Below are 25276 nucleotides of genomic sequence, written 5' to 3'. Positions count from 1 at the left end.
TTTTTTCACATCACATGGGTAATGGGCCAATTTTGTAACAAGTTTTGAGGGAGGCACAGCTCACACTAATTTTGAATTTTTAAAGACATGAATAAAATGTGTTTATTCTAGCTGCTTAAACACCACGGAAGGATTTATTTTTTCAAGTTATCTACAATGGAGAAAAACTGCTTTAATATTATACAGATTAAAATTATTTCTAAAACAACACAACAGAAATTAAAGTAAAATTATTTCTAAAAACAGCTCATTTTTTAAAAAGAGGAAAAAATATAAAATGCAACTGAGGATAACAAGTTAATCCATTTCCTTTGGATGCCGAATATATCATTGGCAAAATTTCAGCATATATATATATATATATATATATATATATATATATATATATATAATTGTGTAAGGTTCCCATGAGTTAGAGATGGTGAAAAAAAGAAAAAAGAAAAAAACCAACCAGCATGGCTCAGTGTTTGAGTGTCAACCTATGAGCCAAAAGGTCACGGTTCAACTCCTAGTCAGGGCACATGCGTGGGTTGCAGGCTCTATCCCCAGTGTGAGGCCTGCAGGAGGTAGCTGATCAATGATTCTCTTATCATTGATGTTTCTATCTCTCTCTCTCCCTTTCCCTTCCTCTTTTAAATCAATAAAAATATATTAACACACACACACACACACACACACACACACACTGAGAACCATCCAAAATTTTCATTGTAGCATTTTCTTGGTTTTATACACTGTTTTCAATGATAAACTCCAGGAGGGCAGGAGCAAAATTCAAGTTCACTTTTCATGGTGTGTGATAAAAGGAAGGGATTAGTAATGATAGTAGGAGCTACAGAACTACAATTCCACATAGATACAAAGAAACATATTGAAATACTGCCAAAATGCTCGAAGTTTCTGAATTTCAGCACTAATTGTGCCAGCAACACAGCACTGCTATTGTATCCCCCCCCCCACCCCCCGGCATAAAGTGACAACAGACCAAATTCCAAAAAGACCCTTCCCTGGATGAGGCTGTCCTTACATTTCATCAAGAAAAGTCTCCTTTGTAAAACACGTTGTAACTATGACAGTAATTTGCCACATCCCACAGACTATGATGTTTTAGTGATTTACTCTGACACCTTGTCTTAGTGCCTAAGCAAGGCACACATCTTCCTGAAGGGCGTCACATTTAGGTACCTTTAAAAATTGACTACATTAAAATCACAGAAAATTATGATCTTCTCTTTTCAAAGGAAGAGAAATGACAGCTCAGTCATGTGGCAAATGAAACAAACAGCAGAATCATTTTCTACCCATTTTTTTTCTTTAATCCTACATGAGGCACAGGCGATCAAATGAAAATGGGCCATCATTCTCCTCTGTAAAAACACTCACTGTAGACAGTACCTCACCTGGGGCTTCTGTGACTCCTGTTCTTGAACTGTTTGGCCATTTTTGATTAGCACCTTTCCCATCTCCTCTTCAAGGTCTCCTATCTATAAAGCCTCACTCACTTTCATCACTTCACTTATTTCTTCTCTCTGGGTGACTCCGGATTGTTTTTTCCTGCCTGAACACCTGATTTGCAGTCCCACTGCTCTGTTCCCAACTAGAGTGATACTCTTCTCTTTCAGGAACCTTCACCTTAACATGTTCCAAATAAAGGTCTTGTCTTCTTGTTATGATGAAATCCAGGAACAGTATTACTACCTTCCATTGACCATCAGTCTGCAAATCCTGAGCCATCCTAACACTCTCCTTCTTTTACCCTCTGCCATTTATCAGCCACCAGTTTCCCCCAGTCATCAGTCCTTTCTCCTCGTCACAAATCCATACCCTCATCTCTCTGCCTACTACCAGCAGCCAGCTCAGCCTCCACCATCTTTCACCTGCACTATTTTCTTGACCTCTGTCCCCTCTGACCTTTGATCTGCCTTCGATATTGTCTGCATACAGCCATGACTGGCCCTCTCTGCTAAATTCCACAAAACAAAAAATGCTTCTATAGCACTCCGCTACACACACACACACACACACACACACAAATCCAAACATTAAATACAACATTAGAAAAGCTCCAGGAACACCCCTCCCCCCCCAAAAAAAAGGACCTAAAAATATCAGAAAAGTTTTATTTATTTTTGCTGCTGTATCATATCACTTTTATCAATATGCCAAAATTAAACACATTTTACTATACAAAAGTGCAGCTATAAATCTTCTTATACCTACGTTCTTGTGTACTCCTATAACTTTGCAACTCAAATCATTTACTCAGTATGTCCTAGCAGACTGCTCTGTGCTAGAAGCTGTATGTGGCCCCGAAGTGGAGAAGAAAAGAGATTCCTCCCTCACATGAAAGCTTAGTTCCTTTGGAGAGACAGGTGGTTAATAAACACAATACCATACATTACGGCAGGTGCCACATAAGAACTGAATCCATGAGCTGAAATATCAGGGGTGGTCTACCCAAAGAGCCTCACTAAATCCAGGAGACAGTTAAAGTAGGACCTGTAGGAAGAGATCACACCAGCCAGGGGAAGAGGATAAGCACAAAGAGCCAAGACCAAGAGCCAAGTACTCTTCAGCTCGAGAAACGGAATCCAGAGCTGACCATTTCATCTGTCCATTAGAACTGAGAAAAGCCCATAGTGGAGCATAGAGGATGGGGTAGATGGAGATAAGCCAAGACAAAGGCCATTTCATTCGAGGGCAGCAGGAATCTGTTGTAAGTAGGAGAGTTGTGTGCATGTATAACGTGCTCTCTCCAAGTTTAAGTTCCTTGAGTGCAGGAACCAAGTCTCTTTATCTCCTGCACAGTCTTGGAGCCCAATAAATGAATGAACAATGACAGAGACGACGATGAGCCCTCTACATTAGGACATCATGGTGGGTGGAGATTTACACAAAATGAAAGGCAACCCCTGACCTAAAGCCATTCTCAGTGAAGCCCGGGCAATCATCTTGACATTATCTGCCACACAGAGGCACACACAGGGCACTTATGTGAGACACAGCCGTTAGAGGCCATCGTAAAGTGTTGGAAAAATGGGCGGCAGGTGGAATTAGCTGGTAAATGCTTCCAAACGGAGTAAATTTTTAACAGCATTTGGAAGGAATAAAGGGTTACAGACCATTGCTGAGGAGGGTCACGGAATTGCAAGTAGACAGAAAGGATGGGAGAGGAAGGAGCAGGTTAATCATGAACCGGTGAGTTTGACAATGGAGCAAAGGCCCCAGGCTAGAGAGCAGTGGGCACAGTCAGGGAAGTAGCAGCCAGGTGGCTCTCAGAACATCACCTCAAATACCAGTATTTACAATCCAGCACAAGCCAGCACTTTTCTAGGTGTTCCTAAATGCCATTGTTTAGTTTATAAGTGGGAGGCATCGCTCTTCTGATCCTCTCAGGTTTGAAGAAATGAGGTGAAATGGGGAACATTTTTCTTTGGGAGGAAAATAAAAAACCCACCAGAAAGAAACACCAAATGCATTAATGGCTACCCACCCAGAAGGATTAGTGAAAATGGGGCCGTGTTCATAATGAACATGTACAAGGCAGTCTTGTGTCAGTGGGGACTCGGAGGCTGAGTCATTTGTCCTCATTTTATAGCTCATCAGGCCTGAAAGACCTCCCAGGTCTGTCAGCTGGATGCTGGACATGCAGCTGAGCCTCTTTCAAAACTGCTGCCACCAAGGACTCACTGAGCTCAGAACATCCCTGTTGCGTGTTCCTAATTCACTTCCAGCTTTCTTCTGGCTCAGCATACAGACCCCTGGCCAGAGTGCTGGCTTTTTTTATTTTTTTGACTGGTAATTTTGCAACCCTTGCTGCCATCACCACAACCTGCCAGTTATGTGGGGCTCCCCGGATGATGTGATATGCAGGGCAGCCATCTCATCCTTTCCTCTGCCGCCTAATCTAGAGATGTTTTCCAGCCCTTGGTAGACTTCTCTCCCACACATAGCTTACACTTTTCTTACTTTAAAAGTTTGCATTGCTGTATTTTCTCTCAATAATTCTACACTGTCTTTCCTCAACTCCTTTCATGTAATCAGCTTAAAATGCATTTTGAATTTCTCCTGTCTTTTAAGGAGCAGATTTTTAACCTTAACATATAATTTTTCTAAGCGTTATTTTCAAAGCTTCACTGAACTGCCTAGACATATAACAACTGTGAGCAAAAGGCAGCAAACAAGAATCCTTGGATTTATTTAAATTACCCTCTTAAAAGTATAGGCAAATGCCACTTTCCACATTAACTAGCTGATAAGACGTAAATGGGCTTTGAATACACTCAATCATTTAAACTATAACCACAAATTGAATCCGGACAGCTTAAATCTATACTCTATAAAAGCAGTATAATGCATATTTCTACTTAAACTTCAGTTATTTGGGGGGAATAGCCCTTCAGTAAAATATTACCACAGAAAGGTAAAGTTCATATTGATAATACTAGATGTCTCAAGACATATTTAAATGAACACAGAGCCTTTTATGTAATGTTCTAAAGTGACAGTTCAAATTTGGATCAGAAATGCGATTTTTTTAGCGTTTATTGTATGATTGTATTGAATGAAACTGGTCCAGACCCTACACTTCCAAACAGATACAAAGTACTAAAAAGGCAATGATCTACTATATATGTATTTTGATTTCTTGTTTTAATCCTTTCAAATTGGGTGGCAGCATACTTTTTAGAAAAATATTTTTATGTTACTGCTGTATTTTGGTTAATTTTGTCCTCCCACTGGGAATAGCATATGTTCATTTGTTTTACGACTGCATGCATGCTGACAGGGCAAATAACAGAGCATTATAGAAACATAGCCAACTCCTTGAGTGACGCACACTGAAAATCAGATTAACTCTACAAACACATCCCCCTCTTCATTTATCTTTGTCTTAAAAAAAAAAAAAGGCAACTCAAAGAACAGAGTAATTAACTTCAGTAGGATGACTCACAACACAGAGCTTTCTGTAGTCTTCGGATTTTGATAGCTGTGCGGTAGGCAGAGAAACGCACATTATTCAGGTCAGCTGTAATGGAAAAGGGAACACATTCAAAAACATGCTGATTGCTTAACTTATAACCAACGGCAAGAAGGTATTTGTTTACTTCAGATGTGTAAAAAGTCTTCTCCTAAAATCCACAGCACTTATTTAAGGAAAAAATTAAATGTTCATTGGCACCACGGTGAGATATGCTCCAAAGAAACTTCCAGGAAAGGAAAAGGAAGGAAATGAGGAAAAGGAAACACACTTGGTCTGTGACCTTTCAATGGCTTCATAAATACATGGCATTGTGGGTAGAGGGCCCGTCCTCTGTATAGCTAGATGGGACCCTCCTCCAGGGCCGTGTTCCACAAGGACAGTCAGTTTTCTGTCATCTCACTACTCAGAGAGCTAGTTATATTTCTACATTCCACCATTCTGATCTATGTGCTGCTGCTGCCCTTTCATAGATCTGGTCCAAATGATCTTACAGTCACTATTCCAACCTTTGGAAAGAGCAAATATTGCAATTTCTTTCTCTGTCCCCTAAAGACAGAGTACCAGTATTTGAGACTAGTGAAGTTAGAAGGAAACTCAGAAATCATCAAAATTTGTCCTCTCTTTTGCTCATCAAATAAACCAGTGACTTTTCTCTCACTTGTTCAACTTTGAAGCATCCCTCACCCACACAAATGGAAGTTCACATATGAGCCTGATAGTTAAAGACACTAAAGGTGTGCTCCCTACTTGTTGAAATGGGAGTGGCATGAGAGCCTTGGGGTGCTATCCCTCCCTCTGCAGCAGCACCTTTGCTCCTTAAAGAGAAAACTCTTTCAAAATGAGACAGACACACACACACACACACACACACATATATATAATAAAGTCATATCCTACTAGAAATCTATAAGAAAGAATTGTCATCTTATGAGTTTTCTCGCATTTTTTAATTGAAAATGAATTTAGTTCTTCAGCTGTACTTAGAAGAAATAAAATTCAGCTAGCTGATTTAATAAGATCTATTTAAAAAAGGTCGAGCTAAAGGCAGATTTAAAAGCAGTGGATTAGAGGTTGCTGTATTGTAATTGTTTTTGTTTTCACTCAAAATTGAAGATTAAGATGGCCCAATATGAGGGAGGTAAAAACCTCCTATAATACTCCCCTTTTAAAGTCATGGTTTTTGGGCCATGCCATTTCAAACTTCACATTCTCTTAAGAAGAAAGGTAAGACCTGTTTGCTTCATTGACCTCAGAAATTCAACTGCTTTTGTATGTCACTATCATGGTGCTTTAAACATAACGTGCCATCTAAAAAAAGCTGGTGAACAGTTTTCACCCAAGAATATACCCTTTTCAGTTTAAGTTAATTCATTACTATTAAATAAAACAATACTCACCAAGGGATTGAAAGAGTTCGGTCATTTTAGGATGATCCCAACAGGTTGTCTGTGTTTGATGGCTGGGGAAAAATGTAATAAATGTAAATAAAAGAACATATAAATAATATATATCTCACAGAAAATACATAAATAGAATTTTTATTCAAATTTTTAAAATATCCCCATGATAGATCACTCAGAAACCTGGTGCCCAATTATTACTCAATATTTGAAAAACAATAATACATTTTTATTTGAGCAATTTATATTGTGACAATGCAGCTGACATTTTTTGCTTTATCTATTTCAAGAAGAATTACAACTAAAATTAAAACTTAGCCCTGACCAGTTTGGCTCAGTGGATAGAGCGTCAGCCTGCGGACTGGGGGGTCCCGGGTTCGATTCCGGTCAAGGGCATGTACCTTGGCTGCAGGCACATCCCCAGTAGAAGGTGTGCAGGAGGCAGCTGATCGATGTTTCTCTCTCATCGATGTTTCTAACTCTCTATCTCTCTCCCTTCCTATCTGTAAAAAAATCAATACAATATATTTTTTTAAAAATTAAAACTTAGACGTAAAGTGTGACTCGTGTGGACCCTGGGGCCTCAGGTTTGATAACACCAGGTCAATAGAGTCTCCAGGGTAATTCTACTCCTGTTAGGCAGATGTAGATTCTCCTTCAGAACAAAGCCTCCAAGAGCAGCAGTGCTGCGCAGTCCCAGCCGCTATACTTTTGAAGTCCTAATCAAATTTCCTGAAGAACAGACAAATGAAGAGTTTCACTCTGAATAACATCACCTCACAATCTATGGAGCCTCCCTCTTCTTCAGCCCAAGTCTCTCCTCCCTCTGTGTATATTTTCTCTTTTCCTCTGTGGGGAGCCACCCTAGCCTTGGGGTAAGAATTATTTGAAGCTAAAGAGCTCTGAGGTTCAACAGAGGACTTCTCAGAGCTTCCTTTATCCGACTAAAAGCAGCCAATCCTGGGACATGAGGCTGCCATAAATCCCCTCCTGGACAGGAAGTTTGGTAGCCCTGAGGAAGGCAGATACACACTGGCACCTGCATAAACAAACGTCATCACAAACTTTCTTATTACATGTTTGTTCTTCTTACAAAAAGAAAAGTCTTTCCTGAAGAAACTTACCGGTTTTCCTCATTGGAGCCTTTTCTCCCCACCCCTTATCCCTTCTAAGTTAAGTGTATAAGATGCAAATTCTAACCACGCCTTTGAGTGTGACTCACCATTCAGCCTTCCTGAAAACCTGTACATTGCACGCATAAATTAAGATTGCACGCATAAATTAACACTTCCTTTTCTCTTTCTAATCTGTCTTTCCTCAGTTAATTCCCAGGCCCTCAGAAACAGGACCTATGAAGGTAGAGTGCAAAAGTTGCTTTCTTTCCTGACACCTTCTTCCTAGGTATCTGGACCCCACTCCCCTGAGGTATGTGTCTCTCTGGCCATTTTGACTTCACGGACCGTCCCTCAGTTACCCATTGTCAGATATGAGCAGAGCAAGGACGGATGGGCCAGGTGCAGAAACTCACCAGGGCAGAAAGCCTGGGGGGGCAGGCGGCTAGCAAGGGGCAAAACTGGGAAAACAAGGACCTTGCCCCAGGGTAACCTATCCTCCCGTAGCATATTGCTGGCCATGCGCTTTGGACCCCCTGACTTTTCATATGGCTAGCCATGTGGGTTAGTCACCCCTTTCCACCCCCGAGCTTTTCCTCTCCAAAGATAACATCTAGGCCTCAGTTGTATTTCACTTCCAGGCCCAGAAAAGCAGCAAAACCAAGTGATGCCCTGGCTGCCTAAAGACCACCTACATTGACTAATGACTCCCCTGCCCTGGCACGGACCAATCAGTGCAGACCACGACCCTGAAAGAACACACCTAGAAAGCTGATGAATATTCTATTGAGACACACACCTCCCCTGACCCTGAGACCTCCCCTAAGATTTCCACCTACAAGAGAGAGTGATAAACATGCTCAGGACAAAAGGACCCAGCATGGCCTCTCTCCCAAGGAAGCACCCCAGTGTCATTCCCTCACCCCTTCTTCTCTCTAAGGCAGTGGTTCTCAACCTTCTGGCCCTTTAAATACAGTTCCTCATGTTGTGACCCAACCATAAAATTATTTTTGTTGCTACTTCATAACTGTAATGTTGCTACCGTTATGAATTGTAATGTAAATATCTGATATGCAGGATGGTCTTAGGTGACCCCTTGAAAGGGTCGTTCGACTGCCAAAGGGGTCGCAACCCACAGGTTGAGAACCGCTGCTCTAAGGGATCCCATAAGATGTGCAACCAGGGGAGCAATGGGCAGCAGCAGCTCATCCCAAACCTGTCTCCAAGGCCCCCTTTTCTCTAACTTCCTAGTGAACCAAAGCAGCCAAGGCTAGGCTCTCCTGTTGTGTCTTCGATGTCCTTCCTTGTTTCACTGCCTCAAGCATATTTTTGTTGCTATCATGGACACAATACCCTTTGGCTTAGTGCTGTGTAGCCCTTCCCTTTGGATATCCCCATTCCCCATTCCCTTTTCTTTAAATCAATTCAATTTTTCTCTATTCACTGTCTAAGATTGCTATTTAGCCTACAAGCCCACCACCAACTTTCACCTTTCAACCATTATTGGGGTTTTAAAAATATAGATATTGAACATTTTTTTTTCTCATGATCCTTATTCATCACTTTCAAAGCAAAGTTTATATTTTCTCTCTGTAATTTTCAAAACTAACTCAAAGAATTGGAAGTCTTTGGGGAATGAGACGATAAAGCAGATCAACATAGGTTCCTTCATTTTGAGTGTGTATGTGAGTTGGTCAGCTCTCAACTTCAATGGGAAAATGGCCTTATATTTAAAAATAGCTACCTGTCCCTTATCTGGGTCACAATAGAGTAATAACATTTTATAGTACTCAAAAGACTTCTTGGATGACACTTAATTCTTATAAAACTGTTTAGTAAGCTAGGTGAAATGGCACAGTGCACAAGAGAGAGGTATTAAAATATTCATACGATCGCATTTAAGAGACATTATTTTTTAAACCTATGTAATATATCAAGAGGTGGGGCATGCCACTGGGAAAAGGACGTAATCACTGTCATGCACCCACAGGTAACAGAGCCCCCAAATAACTCATGATTTGCTTTGAAAAACATTAGCTTTGAAAAGGACTAGGTAAAATATCCTAGAATTTCCAAAATCTCAAATAAAATAACATACCTACCACGTGAAGATCTGTCTCAGGAAGAGTTAGAAAGTTGTCTGCCTCCCGTACCTGGTTCTTAATGCTAATACAGAGGCAAATACGTATTCCCACTTCATGAGCTGCTACCGAATACCAACAAAACCATTCTACCCACTGACTATCTGAACTGCTCCAAAGACCACGAAGGAAGTACTGAAGTTGTTTCATTTAACATTCTTACTACTGATAGATAGTGCAGCCCAGGAATATGTTCAATATAGATATTGCTCCTACTGAATCAGAATCTCCTCTTAACAAAATCCCACGTGACTCATATGCACATTTAAGTTTGAAAAGCACTGACCTAAAAAGCTGCTAAATGCATGACTGAAAGTGAGAACGTAAAAATAAAAAATAAAGAAAAACACCTCCAGATTTTTCTAATAAAACTGCTTCCCTACCACCAATGAGAATTAAAGAAGGATTTGCTGAAAATATAGTGTAATTCCAACAATTTCATCATGGCCTCCCAGTCTTAAGTCAGCCTACCAGTATTCACTTGATCGCTTGTCTCTTACTTTTGATTAATTTCAATCCCCATGGCAACACTACTATCCAGAGACAGACAACCCATCCTGAAAGAACAAACCAAAGCTCAGGAACCAAACAAGGCTATGAGTAATGCAGAGCCACACTTTATACTTAAACAACAAACATAATTATGCTTTCTCTAGAGTCACAAGTGTGGTCTTTTGGCCAACAACCCCTATGGAGCCACGAGAGGAAACATCTCTCCATGCGTCAGGCAGAGGCCTGAGAATTCAGTGGGAACAAGGCTTGCTAATAGCTCTTTTTAGTGAAAGCACTAGTAGTTGCGGAGGAAGCACACACATTTGGCAAACAGATGGAGGGAGGCAAAAGGCATCCCCCTTTGTGAATTCAATTCCAGTTGATTCATTAGGCAGAACTGCCAACACTGAAAATAAACACAGCCTCTGGTTACAAATGTATAACTGCAGCTTACCCAACAACAGTTACAAAAAACCAGTAGTAGATGCAGTTAGCTGTTGGATTTTCTTTCTTTCCTTTTTTTTTTTTTTTAAGTGGGGGGGAGGGGGGATTTTAAAGCAAAATCCACAATCCGCACAAAAGCTCAAAGTATTTGAACAGCTGCAGATTGCTCAGCTCATTGAGCCAAAATGTTGCCAGAGTAGGCAACCAAATCAGAAAAAGTTGCACTTCTCTCCCTCCCCCCAAAATACAACAGGTTAGCTTCTGCCCAACCTGGAATAGGAAAGACGATTGGGACTTATTATTATATAACCTGATAAAGTATAAAATGAAATTGTAATTTTATTATAAAATTCCTCTTTTTAAGAAAGAATGGGCACAGAATTCTGTCCAAGAATAAAGCAAAATATTCAAAGTCTAACAAAGCAGCAATTAGCAGCTAAATCCAAAATCATATGAAGCAACAGTAATGAGAATCTGTGACAGTAACTAGGGTGCCCAGCCAGGCTGGTTTTGCTTGTGTAGGAAAAATTATAAAGGCTTTTTTGTGGGCAAAAAATTAGTGGGTGCCCTGTGAAGTATAAATTGTCTTTGAGCTATTTTAAAATGGAACACTGAAGGAAACTGATAGTAATGCAAATGATATTTTATCCATAGAAATGCAAATTGTGTCCTCTGGAATACAAATTGATTATTGTCCTGTGGATATTGACAAGTTTGTCAGCTTTGCATGACAACTTACTTTAGCAACCCTTAACTATAAAGATGCAGTATTCAGTATTCCCCGTGGAGCCTGTTATAACTTCCTACCTGTTCCCTTATTAATTAGTGGGTTAAATGAAATCTTGAAACATGTTCTTTTTATATTTGTAAGAGTCAAGATTTTATCCACTTTTATTGAATCCTCTTTAATTAATTTTAAAAATTTTTATTTTTTGAGATATAATTGGCATATAACATTGTGTAGGTTTAAGGTGTTTACCCTGTTGATTGATACATTTATGTATTGATTACCAATGTAGCATTAGCTAATATCTCTATCACATCACATAATTATATTTTCTTTTTTTTGTGGTGAGAACATTTAAGATGTAGTCTCTTAACAACTTTGAAAGATAATACAGTATTGTTGACTATACTCACAATGCTTGCATTACATCTCCATTCCGTATTTTTTAAATCATTTTTCAACATCAGAGATAGTACTGGTTCAGACCCCTTGTCCTCTATAATTATTAAAAATGTCTCTTTATTGGTGTCCCACTTGGATAACATGTGGTCCCTGTATTAAATGAACTTTAATGAAAACTAATCAAATGATTAATAAGTAGCATATCCTTTTACCTATTATGATTCATAATGTATTCTGGTAAGTCAACCAAATACAGATTATACACCAATGAATAGAACACAAAAATGTTGTTTCATAAAATTGTCCAATATATGAGACAAGGAATCAACAGCAAAGCACATATAATTTTGATAGATTAATAATGTACTGATTTCTAGGCCAAAGACTGTTCTAGGGAAGATACTTTCAAATCGTTTATCATTATGTTGGTCCTCATTGTTTCCATGGAACCATAAAAGGTGATGAAAAGGCTTGTCCCAAATTGATTGACACTTAGCCAAACACACTTATTTGTTACTTATCTACCCAAACTTATATTTGAAACTGAACTTTGTGAGTTTTGTCACTTATCATTCGATTCCAACCACAATTTTAAAGGCATATAAAAGAAAAACAAGAAAGGTGAGTTCATTAAAAATGCAAATGTGGGAAAAAGGAATATGGACACTGCACTGTAATAAGACAATTTCAGAAGGAGAAATGTTTCTTCTTTGCTGTGCATAGTGAAAGATAACACACACTGGGTCACAATGTATAATATTAATTATAGTAATAGACTATTATTTCAGTGCTCAATTTGTACCAGGAAATCTTCTAAACTGGTGATTTTCTACTGGCGTGCCACAAAAAATTTTAAAACATGAAGTACCTGACAATTTAGTCAGGGGCACTGACTTCTTTTCCCTTAGATTGTCAAATTAAAAAATGACAACAGTCAATACAACAACAGTTGTCCAGCATCAAAACTACACCTTTTTTTTTGTCAGATTGGGGAAAAAAAAATTTTTAGTGTGCCACAGGATTTTTAATAATTTATGTGTGCCATGAGATGAAAAAGACTGAAAACCATTGTTCTAAACTCTTTCAATGTGTAAGCTTAATTTGCATAATAATTGTATGAGTTAAGAGCCAATATTATCCCCATTTTCGCTTAGATAACTTGTTTGAAGTCACATAATTACAAGTAGTAAAAATGGTATTTGAACCCAGATTGATGGATCATAAGCTTGAGATCTTAATACGGAAGTATACTTGCATGATTGAGGTATTAAATATTTCTGATGAATCTGTCTAAATTTGAGTCCATCATTATAATCATTACAAACAACTTCATCTTCCTGGCTTCTCTCTTTTTCCTGGCAAAACCCAAGCATGGATCAACTTAATTACTCACCTTCTCTGGACATGACCAGCTGTGCATGGATACAGCTGGAGAAAATCACTCAACACACAGACTGACTTTACTCTAAATATTTGACTTCAAACCTCAAATGTCCAACTGCTGGCAACTGCACTGCATTGCCTAATCAACTAGCTTTCCCAGAACCCAAGACAGCAATTTCCCACTGCCTTCTCTCTTCCCAAACCTAAGCATCATTTAACTTAATCTTGTGCTTTACTGAAAAACAAAAAAACCCCCACCAGATTAAAATTCCTTCATCTTCCCACCACCAAATCAATAAACCCTCCATCTGCCAGACTGTGTTCTCTCCTATAACTGAAGAAGTATCTCCCATAAAGGCCAATTCATCCCAAAGATTTCTTAGAAAATCCTGTACTGCATTATCAACCCCTCTCTCAATAGCAATACTCTCAGTATATAAATATTTAAGGATCCACCCTTTTGAGACACATATGTGCACACACGTGCACACACACCCCTAACTAGAATCTCTATTTCCTGCTAGCAATCACCCTTTTCCTCTTCTTTACAGACAAAATTCTCAATTCAAAAAAAACCTCAATTCAGTAATGCACATCCTTATGTCTCACTCGCTACGCAGTCCACTTTTACCTGGTTGCCAACTTCACTCCTCCACCCAAACTCGTCTATCAAAATTATCAGTGAACTCTAAGTTGCTGAATGGAATGGTTGCTTCTCTGTCTTCATTTCATTAGACCCTCTCTCCTCAGGGTGAGGAGAAATGAGGAGACAGTAGTCTTCTTAAGTAAAATCTATAGTGTGGTAGAGGCTGAGAGGTGCTATGAAAACAACACAACCTGCAGAAAATAAAGTTGACACAGGCAAAACTCAGGCTCTGCCAACACCCTGTTCACAGATGCTTTAAAAGTTATATATATAGCAATCAAGCATGGGCGCCCAATTCAGCAAATCTGTCATCAGTTGACTAAAGTATAACGAGTGAAAACAAATTTTGGCAATCTGATGTGATGCAATTTGTCTGAGGTGTATCTTCTTAAAGATTTAAAGAGGTGACATTTTCATTTTGGAATTCATAATCCCCCTCGAACCGTGGTCAGCAAACTGCCGCTCGTGAGCCACATGTGGCTCTTTGGCCCCTTCCTAAGCCTTAGGAGGACCCTAATTAAGTTAATAACAATGTACCTACCTATATAGTTTAAGTTTAAAAAATTTGGCTCTCAAAAGAAATTTCAATCATTGTACTGTTGATATTTGGCTCTGTTGACTAACGAGTTTGCCGACCACTGCCCTAGAACTTTGTTTCACCAGAGACCAGAAAAATGAAGAATACAGCGTACTTCCATCAGTAATGTTGATCATTCCTCTGTGTGTCTGTGTTTTTGTGTGTGTCTGTATTGGGGCCCCTGCGGAGGGGATTAGGGCAGTGGATAGGAAGCTGTGTGGGGAGTAAACTTTTATGTCCCTCTGGTTATATGCAGCTCCATGAACTTCCACAAACAGTACTCTAGGCTTTTACAGGCAAGAAATCTAAGGTTATACTTTTGGAAATGGAAGTATAAATCCAAAGATAAACAAAGTTTTAAAGCCAACATCAGAAAAAACAAACAAATACCTTTCTGTTCAAAATCCAAATAAGATATATGCTCCTACTTGATTATAGATAGTGCAAAAGCATACAGTCTTCCTTAAAAACTGCCATTAGCTTATCATAACAATGAAGACACTAGCAGGAAAACTAGATTGTAAACAGTGGATAACCGCAAATCTGTTGGATTTGACTATAAACTGAGCTTAAAATAATTTCACTCAGCAGTAGAGCCAGCATGTAAAGGGATGCAAAAATAGAGGCAACAGCACACCCCAAAATACAACATCAATAGTCCAGGCATCCTGGATACAACATTTGTTACAAGACAATGAAGCAAGGCTTGTTTGAGTTTACATTTAAGGAGTAGAATCAATGACAGGAATAGATGTGCCTGGGTGTGAGTGGAGGGAGAGGTGATACTTGCTCTGCGGGCACGGAAAGGTGGCCTGGAGGAATAACCATGCACACAGTCAATGAACACCAGGGAGCCGCTACCTGGTAGTATCTCTGCTTGGGCCCAGAACTCATAAGGAGCCGCACCTCCCACCCAACACTATGCCTGGTCTCCCTTGGCCCTCAAGCTCAGGAGAAGCAGACCATCAGTCAACACTGTCAACTCTGCCACAGGCCTGTGGAGGCCCTGGCCCTGGGAGCCCGCTATGCCTGCCTAGGGGTCTGACCTCAGGATTATGTTCCCACCAGAGTTCCACTTATCACTGTATCCTTTCTAGTTTGTTTGTTTAAAGCTAGTTTATATCATTTACTACTTTAGCTCTTTTATATATATATATATATATTTTAAAGGAGAAATTCATTCTATTTTTTGTGTATGATTGTACTGACTCTTTTACTATATCATTTCACTTTATAATCAGTACAGAAAAGATATTCTATTTATTTCACAATTTATTTGATCATTATTACTTTTGTTAATTTTAAAGACTATTTAAAAATGTAATCTTTACCAATTAAAGTACAGATACTACTTTTCCTCCTTTCGTGGCTCCACAGCGATCCTTTCTGTACCTTATGGTCGACAATTACTAACTGCATCCCTGACCCTAAAAAATCAAACTGCTCAGTAAGGCTGATGGTGCCATTATAAAGCAATGGAATGGAGTCATCTGGAAGATTCCAAGCCAAAATTCCTCATAGTAATAATAACTCTGGCCCCAGCAGTGTACAGATATGTGACAAGCTAGTGTCTTCTTAAGTCCTGAAATGCTCAATATCTTTCTAAGACAATGTCAATTCCACCTAAATTATCTCTATAAACCAGGACACTGGCAAATGCACTGAAAGTTGCCCAGTTGTGCTTTGCCAGTTTCTGGCTGCTGCAGGGCAGGCTGTCTGCGCATAGTTTTCCAGTTAGCCAGGGTATGCTCCTTGGTCTGAGGCTGCTCCAAGCCCTGGAGGTTTAGTGATCCCAAGGTGCTTACGTTCTCTCGTAAAGCTATTTTGTTCCTACTTCCTCATCAGCGGAGTTGGCCCAGTGAGTTTTAAATATTTATTTTCAATATAGAGTCACAGACCATTTCTTGGAAAAATATAGACTCTTATGTTCCTCTTTCATTTATTTCTTTATCATTAAAGTTCCACTTCAGGAAAGTGACTCAAAGTGTGTCCCCAGAGCTGCAGTTAGAAATCTGGAATGGAAAGGATGCCATTTCTCATCTTGACGAAGGAAGGAAAGAGAGAAGACTCCTGTAGGAAGCCTTCAGAGAGAACTTCATTTATCTTGCATTGTTAATTATACTTTTGTTGTTGATTTATTTTGTTCTGGAATGAGCTATCTGCAATCTTTAAAGATAAAATGCTTTCTGTTCATTTCTATTTTTGTTACTCTTGTATCTATTTCTTTGTTAGCTTTGACCTTCCTGTTATTGGGATAGCCCATTGCTGCCTCTTTTCTCTGCTGGTATTTAGAGAACTGTTTCCCTACATCATCTAAGTGGGGTCCATGACACTTTGAAAGAAATAAGCATTAATTATTTTCTTCAGGCTGCACATAAACACCCAGACTAGTATATGTGGTTTATGCAAAGGAGTAGCACCACTGTATAAAAAAACAGCTTTCATTTCATTTACAATTATAAACTTAATTTTTTTCAGCAATTGATGGATTAGGGTAGTAGAGTGTCCTTGGCAGGCGAGAAGAGTGTCTAAAAGAATACTGCAGGGTTATCCATAACGGACACACTAACAGATAAAGAAAATACAAAGGAGATGTAATAAATTGAGGAGAATCTTGCTTTAGACCTGCTCACAAGGAAAAGTTAGAGTAAGTCAGAGAATGCATGGTATTCATACTTGTAGATACAGATTAGTTCATTCTGGTTAATGCCCCTGTAATACTAAGAAATGTCAGTTTTAGAGAATGTGATATGCATTGTCTATATAACCAGAGATTATGAAATTGTTCATGTTCAAGCTACATGTGGGATTGCAGTTAGGATTCCACAAAGAACTAAAGTTTGCATTTCAGATTCTAGTGGGGAAAACAGAGCCACAGATCTGTGAGATGTGAGCATGAAGCCTGCGCTGGGAGCCGGGTAATCACTGGTGCCCAGACAAAGGCTCACTGAAAAGTCACCCGCTGAGATGCAGAGAAGGCACCACAGGTGAAGAAAGGAACACCTCTTTCCTAATTACATCTATGAAACAGTATGGTTTACCCACAGGCTGGACCTGTGTACAGAACCGTCATCTCGCAAAGCCCCAGGGGAGCTATGAGCCAGCTTCACTGAGAGAAGGGCAGAAATTTCCTGACCGTGACAATGAGGAAAGGGAATGGAGGACCACAGTTTGTCTCCCCAACTCAGAACTGTCAAGATCTGACAGGCCAGATTGTGGAGAATGACTCCTTCCCATCAACAGAAAAGCACCTTTGTCCATTACCACAGTGTAAAATTTCCTTAAACATATATTAGCCGACAGAAATTAGCCTCTAGGAAGTCTACAGAAAAGGCAGTGTGGAGCACTGGAGAAAACATGGGCCTTGTTCTTGGAGAGCTCAGTGCTCAATGCTTACACACAATAGTGCATAATAAATGATAGACTGTCTATGGTGCAGAAAAAGGAATGTTTACTCATCTTTTCCTCACCTGACTACTCCTTCAGAAATAAAATCCTTCATTCTACCTAAATTTTCCATGTGACTAAAAATTTCTATTCTCTACCTTAATAATGTTGGGAATGGAGACACTAGTGGTCAGAAATTCAGGAGCTGGAGTCAGTCCCTGGGTTTGAACGCAAGCTATTCCGTTTACTGGCTGTGTGATCTCACGCAGGCTTTGTGTGCCTGAGATCTCAGCCTTGCCTGAAAGTGGGCGCCATGACAGCACCTATACTTCACTGGGCCACCGTGAGGATTAGAAGAGATAATCCCTGCACAGGACTAGCACAGCAGCTGGCACGTGGATATTCAAAAAACAATTCATTACAATGACAGTACCACCCACTAGGACTTTTATTATTATTATTCTTATTATATTTATTCTGGAATAAAATGAGAAGCAATGAGTTTTACATGATTAATATGACATATTAGGAAAGTTCAACCCAAAGCTTTTATTCACCATTCCCTTTGTACCCAAAAAGCCCTGGATGTTGATTTTTAATTGAGGAAATGAACAACTTTGCAAAACACATGACTAACAATTCACAAAGAAATATCTGGTTTTTCTGGTAGATTGTTGTACATTGTGAAAGCAGCCAGAGGCATTTCAAAGTTTCCTAAACTGATAAGACAATGAGCTGCCACTGAAAAGAAAAATAATCAGATTGGTTTTGGAAAGCCTACCTTAGAGGCAGCAAATATAAGTTAAAGCTATGCATTTCAACTTAAGTTATTAACATAGAGGGTTTATACTACATACACTCTTAGCTTTCATTTTCTAGAAACAAATTAGTCCCAGAACCACTGCAGTACACTTTGCAATATTAATAAAGAATTACCTAGAAAGAGAGACATGCATTTGGGAGCCATCAAAGTATGTTTTAACTAATCTATAACATTAAGATGTGAAATAAAAATAATTTGTCTTTCCCATTTTCCTGTCAACTCTCTTGGTATATTCCGACATTAGAGTATATAAAAAAGCATACTAAATCCTGAAAATATCTAGCAATTCAACCTGAATATTATTTTCTTGTTGGTCAAATTAATGCATTCTAATATACTCCAGGGAATTCTAATTGCATGAAATTTATGCTAAATTTGTTTTTCAATTTTTCTTCTACTTACTTGTGCAGCCATGCAAAGGAAGGTATATATTAAAAGCCTTCTCATTCATCATTTACTTGCTTATTAATTTGTTTGGGAATTAAATTTTGTTTTCATAACAATTCTTCATCTGGAAATACTGGCTCATATAAAGCTCAGTACTTGAGATGGATGTTCCTTCTTTATGAGGAAATAAACTGACAAGTTACACAACAGAGCAAGTAATGGAAGAATCTGGTTAAACAAGCTTTCTAAAAATAAGACAATTCATTCTATATACATGAGCAGATTCCTAAATATTTGAAAGCCATAAAAGACAATTAACTCTAAAACTATACATATTTCAGAAAATCCAATCTTTCACTAATGATGTCAAAGATAGTTTAGGATGCTACAATGTTACAGGTCATCATTAACAAAACTGGCCATCATTGTATTATGCTTCAGCCAATGAGATGCCAGATAAACTAGTTTTTACTCTACTGGTCTGCCCCATAAAGCACACATAAACTAAGGGAAGATATGGTCCTGCTAGATCCTACCAAAGCTATAAAAATTCTGAATGAGTGAAATTCTGACTTAGACAATGTAATTCTTAGTCATATATACCAACCTGGACATTCAGAAATCCCTTTTAATTATAGTGCTAAATTTAATAATGGATTTTTAAAGTGCCAAGTCAAATAGATAACCATTGTAGTACATAATCAAACAAGAGACTTAATATTGTCTTTCTCTAATAAATAAATGAAATTCTGCTTTACTAGATCCAATGTATATATTTTAAAAAATCAGGTGACACAGGCTTCTAGATTAATTCAGTAAATTAATTTCAATTAATTTGCATGGACGTTTAGATTTTGTACAGTACATGCATTAGTTTTTTATTGCTGCTGGGACAAATTACCACAATGTGAAGTCACCTTGAGCTGAAATCAAGGTTGCCTAGTCTGTGTTTCTTTCTGGAGGTCTTGAGAGAGAATCACATTTCCTTGCCTTTTCCAGCCTCTGGAGGCTCCTGCATTCCCTGGCTCATGCTCCCTGCCTCCAACTTCATGTAACCTAATGTAGTCACATCCAGGATGTGAGGCATTTTGTGTGGCCATTATTCTGCCTATAATGGTACATCAGATTTTTGCCTAAACCTGTAATATTCAATTCAAGTTAATATTCACCTAGTAAATTAAAATTCTCTATTATTATTATTATTATTATTATTATTATTATTATTATTATTTGCAATGAAAATTTAAAATAAAAATATGTAAATCTGTAACAGATTGTTACATTTTAGCTCAACAGGTATGTCAATGTGCCCAGCCACTGATTTCTTCCCATTCATGTTTGCATAAATTTGGCGCTTCATCCATGAGTTTATCACAACTCAGTACACTATGATAGAAGTATTATTCCCTCAAGACAATGTAACACATATTGCTTACTATACCTGTTATATATTACTGCACATTATCTTTTTTATCCCAAGGCTACATCTCAAACACAGCAAAAGCTTCATAAGGAAATACTCTTCCAAAAACATTGACTTCACACATACATTTTTGAGGAAGAGGGCTTTTGGAAGAGTTGATTGTTAGTGTTGGCATGGATTCTGGAGATACCACATGCTGTGTTAGAAAGGATACAGAGAAAACTTGGCTCAGAGACCCTCACCGTCTTGCTTGAGGTCACTAAGCTAATCTAAGACAGATCTGTCTCCTGATAGAGTATGTCAGCATTTCCCCCACAATTATGACGCCATTCATCTTGTACATGAAATAGTCAACTATGACTCTTCATCACCTTATCACATTGTAAATCAATAACTTTGCCAATTCACACCTCAAGGGATTGCAGAAGTTGTATTTTATTATTCTGTCCTATGACAACATATAGCCTAACCCAAGGATAAAACCCTAAGCAGATCCTGTGTAAATTATACAAACTTTATTACTGTTACACAATAAGGAGAAACTTAGTACTTAAAAAGGAGAAACTGCCAAGTAGACAACAAAAATGAAGGATGATAAACCTAGACCAATATTGCAGCTAATTTCCATAAATCAAAGAAAAACTTGCAAATACTGAACTTTTTCATGATTAAAACAATGGCGTTTTCTTTTGGTGGATTACAATGAGAAGAGCACAAGGACTTTTGAAATGTATTTTCTGGGACAAATAAAAGATGATTTAGAATCAGCACAGTTTGAGCAGCATCATTATGTCCAAAGTATTATAGAAATTCTGTCATTTCCCCCAAATATTTTAATACATGCTCAAAATATATTAACTAAACACAGTTAAAGCCTTAATTTAATAAATTATAAATTACAATTGTCACTCTGATTTTCAAACTAATTTTGTTCATATATTAAATGCATATTATCTCTATAAATATAGAGATATATAATTTCCTTTAGAAAATAGGACTAAATTTCACTTTTTAAAAAAGTTGTAGGAGAAAAAGCCTCTTAAGTTATCAACACAACTTTATTTTCTTGGATTGTAAAGGAGACTTAAAATCAACTTACTTGATGTAATAGGGCACTTTATTATGTGAAATGGATCTTTGCCACGGCAGCTGGACTGAAGCTGAGGAAACAAAGGGAGGTTATTGGAAACACTGCTAACCCCACAGCCTTATGCCTTAATGCAAAGCAACTGAACATGTTTTACAGCAAATTCAATGAAAAATTCTCTGGTTTTCCAGCTGGATTCCTATAATTATAAAATCTACAAGGCCAAAAAAACAGTCACTTTAAAAATTCATTTGAAGCAATAAAAGAACACAGGTCCAATTTCTAATGCCACCTCGAAGTAATTGAACTTGTTGATAAAATTACTTTTCAAAATCAAGTTTTATTGTTCATAGTCAACACAGTGTAAAACTTAGTACTCTTTGGAAATATATATGGCATGTCCAGATTATAAACTAAATTTCTCAAGACTGAAATTTCCAAATCACTAGTAACATTCTTTGCTTTATTTTATAGTCACAGGAATAACTATTAAGAACAATTGGCATTTAAGCAAACTCAATCATATGAATTTTTAAAAAGGAAAATTAAAATAAACATAGGCAAAGGGTTGTAAAGAACCAAGGCAATTAAATGGATAGAAGAATCTCAAATATGTATTTCATTTTAAATACACAGAAAATATAGTTTCCTACATTTTTACACTTGACATCACTATGATGGAGACTTTGCGAAACTTTTTCACTGAGGTACTTCTTTTTTTTTACAATTCTAGTTATTCCTTATATTATTCCTAAATTAAGCCAATTATTTTACGGCTTATTTAAGAAGAACTGTACATGTGAATTTAGAGAAATTTTGCTAAACGAACTAATAAACAAGTTAAAAAATAAATAAAACTTCGTAACTATCACTAGACTCTCATACAACTAGTTTTCACCAATATTCTTTTCTGAATTTCATGTCATAGTACTACCTCAAAAATATATAGCATTCTCAACTCTGTAAAGCATTTGTGAATATATCTGTTGATAAGGAAGCCAACAAGATAGATATTAAAGCTCCATTTGATAAATGAGGAACTAAACGTTCAAGAGATTAAATAACTTGCTTAAGTAAATGGCTGAACTCAGACATGATCTCAGGGTTTCTGACCACTATTTCGGCAATCTTTCTATTCAACAATTCTTCCTCTCTTTGTAAGATGGGAGGACTCCCTTCTCTAACTATGTCCATGAAAGTCTTAAAAAGGGATGAAAATGTGGAATGAAGCATATTAAGCTTCTCATTAGAGCCAACCTCATTTCAGTGTTGGCACCAGGGTAATAGGTCGGTTTCTATTTTGTGCCTAACTAAACAGGTTCCTTTTATAACCAGGGCTAATGTCCAAGAAATATAATAAAGCCAAAAATTCCAAGCAGCAGGGATAACAATTGTTAAATTTATTAATTGGGATTGTGTTTACACTTCTCAATTCATTTTCATAATTGTTTTAATTTGAATAATTCTGACCTCCTTAGACTATCAGTGCTAGACAATAGAAGGCAATGCACTTGAGGTTCACAATTTTTACAATGTTTTATTTCCTAAGAAATAAGACTTTGATTTTTCTTCTGAAAGAATAGTTGCTAAGTGTCAAGTTTCATCAGTACTAATAGATGACTAATCCTTATAACAGAAGTGTAAATAGTCTCAGTTCCTTGTTAAATTCTCTTTAATTTGGTCTTAGCACATAGCTTTATATTCTATAAAAGTAAGTTTAAGAAATCTGGAGTGATTCATACCAAATGAGTAGATTGCAAACTTATTTAATTCATCAGCATTGATTAGTATCCAAACTTTAGAAATGCATCCTGGCATGCAGGTAGACATTATCTTCCAGGAAGTGCTATAGATCACTCAAAGATGGCCTATCTAAGGGCTCAGGTGTGTGAAACAGGTGGGGGAGGGAAAAGGAGGGGGGAGGGAGAGAGAGCTTGAGCACTAGGGGTGTGCTGGGCAGAAATGACTAATTAGGATTACTCTTGAAATTGTGAAAGAAAAGCCTGACCTTGACTTGAAGGTAGAGCAGATTATCAACCAATGACAAAAGGTTAAGAGAAATATAACTGTAATCAATTTAGTTGGAGACAAGGTATTACTTCAGTTCTCTCTATGGTTGTAGATACAAAGAAGTTATAACAACTGGGAAATATACTTTGCCTTAAGTTTTAAACTTCCCCTAAACTGAAATAAGCAAACTCTGTTCTTACATATGTTTGCCAGAGACAATGAAAGGAAAGGGATTAATGTTTAGTGAAAACATTTGTGCCAAGAACTGTGTTAGGTGCCTTGTGCAACACAACATGTTTTCTCATTTAATTTTCAAGATGATAGAGGAAATAAGTATTATCATAATAATTTTAAGATAAAGAAATTATCTTTAAGCAGAATTACTATGTTAACCCCAATCTGGGGGACTGATTCCTATGCTCTCTGGTTTCCTCAGCAGTGAAGGCTAAAGTAGGGGCTCCAATTACTTATTCAAGATCTCATGAACAGTTCATAAAATAAAAAAGTTCAGCTGGAGAAGATTACATGAAAATCTGCATATGTGTTTTGGCTAAGTCTCTAACACCTGACCAGCAGAAAAGCTAAATAGAATTGCAGTGAGCCTAACAACCCAAAATCTTCTCATTTAAACATTTGTGGGGAATGAAGTTTTACTTTGAAAGGCACAGGTGCATTTTAAACTAACAGTGCTTTTAAAAGAGAAAAATTAATTTAAAATCTTAAGATACAAAAATGATTTCTATATTGTGAAAAAGTTCATAACCTTTGCATGTGAATAACAATGATGCTGTGACACTACAGTAGTTATAATAGACTAGAGGCCTAGTGCATGAAATTCCTGCACTTGGGTGGGGGGGGTCCTTCAGCCCGGCCTGAGCCCTCTTGCAGTCCGGGAGCCCCGTGATTGATTGCCCCAAAGAGGGAGGCCAAGGCCACCGGCCAGGGGGCTCTGCAATCACCCCAAAAAGGGAGGCCGAGGCTACCCTCTTGCCTCTTTGGGGTGATCGCGGAACCCCCTGGCTGGTGGCTTGAGCCTCCCTCTGTGGGGCGATCTTAGGATGATGGCGGGGCCCCCGACCAATCGCATTGTACCCACCTTGGCGGTGGCAGTCATTGCTGGGTCTCCACGGTGCCCGCGACCCAGGAGGGACCGAGAGGTCAGCAGTTCAGCCCGCTCGCCAGTCCCCACCCACCTGACCCTGCTGTGTGCATAACCTGGTGTTCAGTTGTCCGTTCAGTCATTTTGGATGTTATGGACCCTGGATCTTTTTATATTAGGATGATGGTTCAGTGGAATGCCACAGCTAAAGACAAGTTACCTTGGCTCCACTTCAAAGATTTACCAATTGTTACCAGGTTATTATAAATAATAACCAATAAACAATACATTGATCTAATATAAGTAAACATATTTATAGCAAAACTATTGCTTCTTGAGTGAAAAAGCATGCTGATTCATTCATTTCATGAGCTCAGTCAAATTTATTAGTACTTACTGGAGAGAAAATGCTGAGAAGATGGTCCAAAATCTCTATGGGCTTCCTGAAGCTGCTTAAGGCGATCGTCCACAGAAACCTGCAAAATAATTTGATTTCAAAATAATAACTTTAATAATGTTCCTGATTTAAGCATTATTATAAAAGATGTTACTGCCCCAGATATGATTGCTTGTACAGATTCCTCCTCTATCTCTAAAATCAAAATGCTGGGATGAAAACAGACTCCTTTTGGTACCAAGTGACAGCAAATAGTGCCAGGCACTCTTCTAAGCAATTTATAGGAATGAACTCTTTTAATTCTCATAATCAAATAATTGGTATTATTTATTATGATCACCATTTTACAGATAAA

At 38.1% G+C, this 25276-nt stretch overlaps 1 protein-coding gene and 1 pseudogene across 12 annotated transcripts in view; both read right to left on the bottom strand.

Annotated features, from left to right (window-relative positions):
- UTRN (utrophin) overlaps positions 1-25276 on the bottom strand; it is a 443932-nt gene that overhangs the window by 59925 nt on the left and 358731 nt on the right. For all 12 annotated transcript variants that reach the window (XM_036316081.1, XM_036316083.1, XM_036316082.1 and 9 more), the window contains 4 exons: positions 24922-25000; positions 21428-21488; positions 6382-6443; positions 4955-5029 (listed from right to left, as the gene is read on the bottom strand). In XM_036316081.1, the coding sequence (XP_036171974.1) occupies positions 4955-5029; positions 6382-6443; positions 21428-21488; positions 24922-25000 (277 nt within the window). The remainder of the gene's footprint in view (positions 1-4954; positions 5030-6381; positions 6444-21427; positions 21489-24921; positions 25001-25276) is intronic.
- Positions 9-134, bottom strand: LOC118660908 (annotated as a pseudogene).

The sequence above is a fragment of the Myotis myotis genome, unplaced genomic scaffold, assembly GCF_014108235.1.
Source record: "Myotis myotis isolate mMyoMyo1 unplaced genomic scaffold, mMyoMyo1.p scaffold_m19_p_7, whole genome shotgun sequence".
Classification (NCBI taxonomy): Eukaryota; Metazoa; Chordata; class Mammalia; order Chiroptera; family Vespertilionidae; genus Myotis; species Myotis myotis.
Note: the sequence above shows the minus strand (reverse complement) of the source record. Positions and strands in the feature narration are given on the sequence as shown.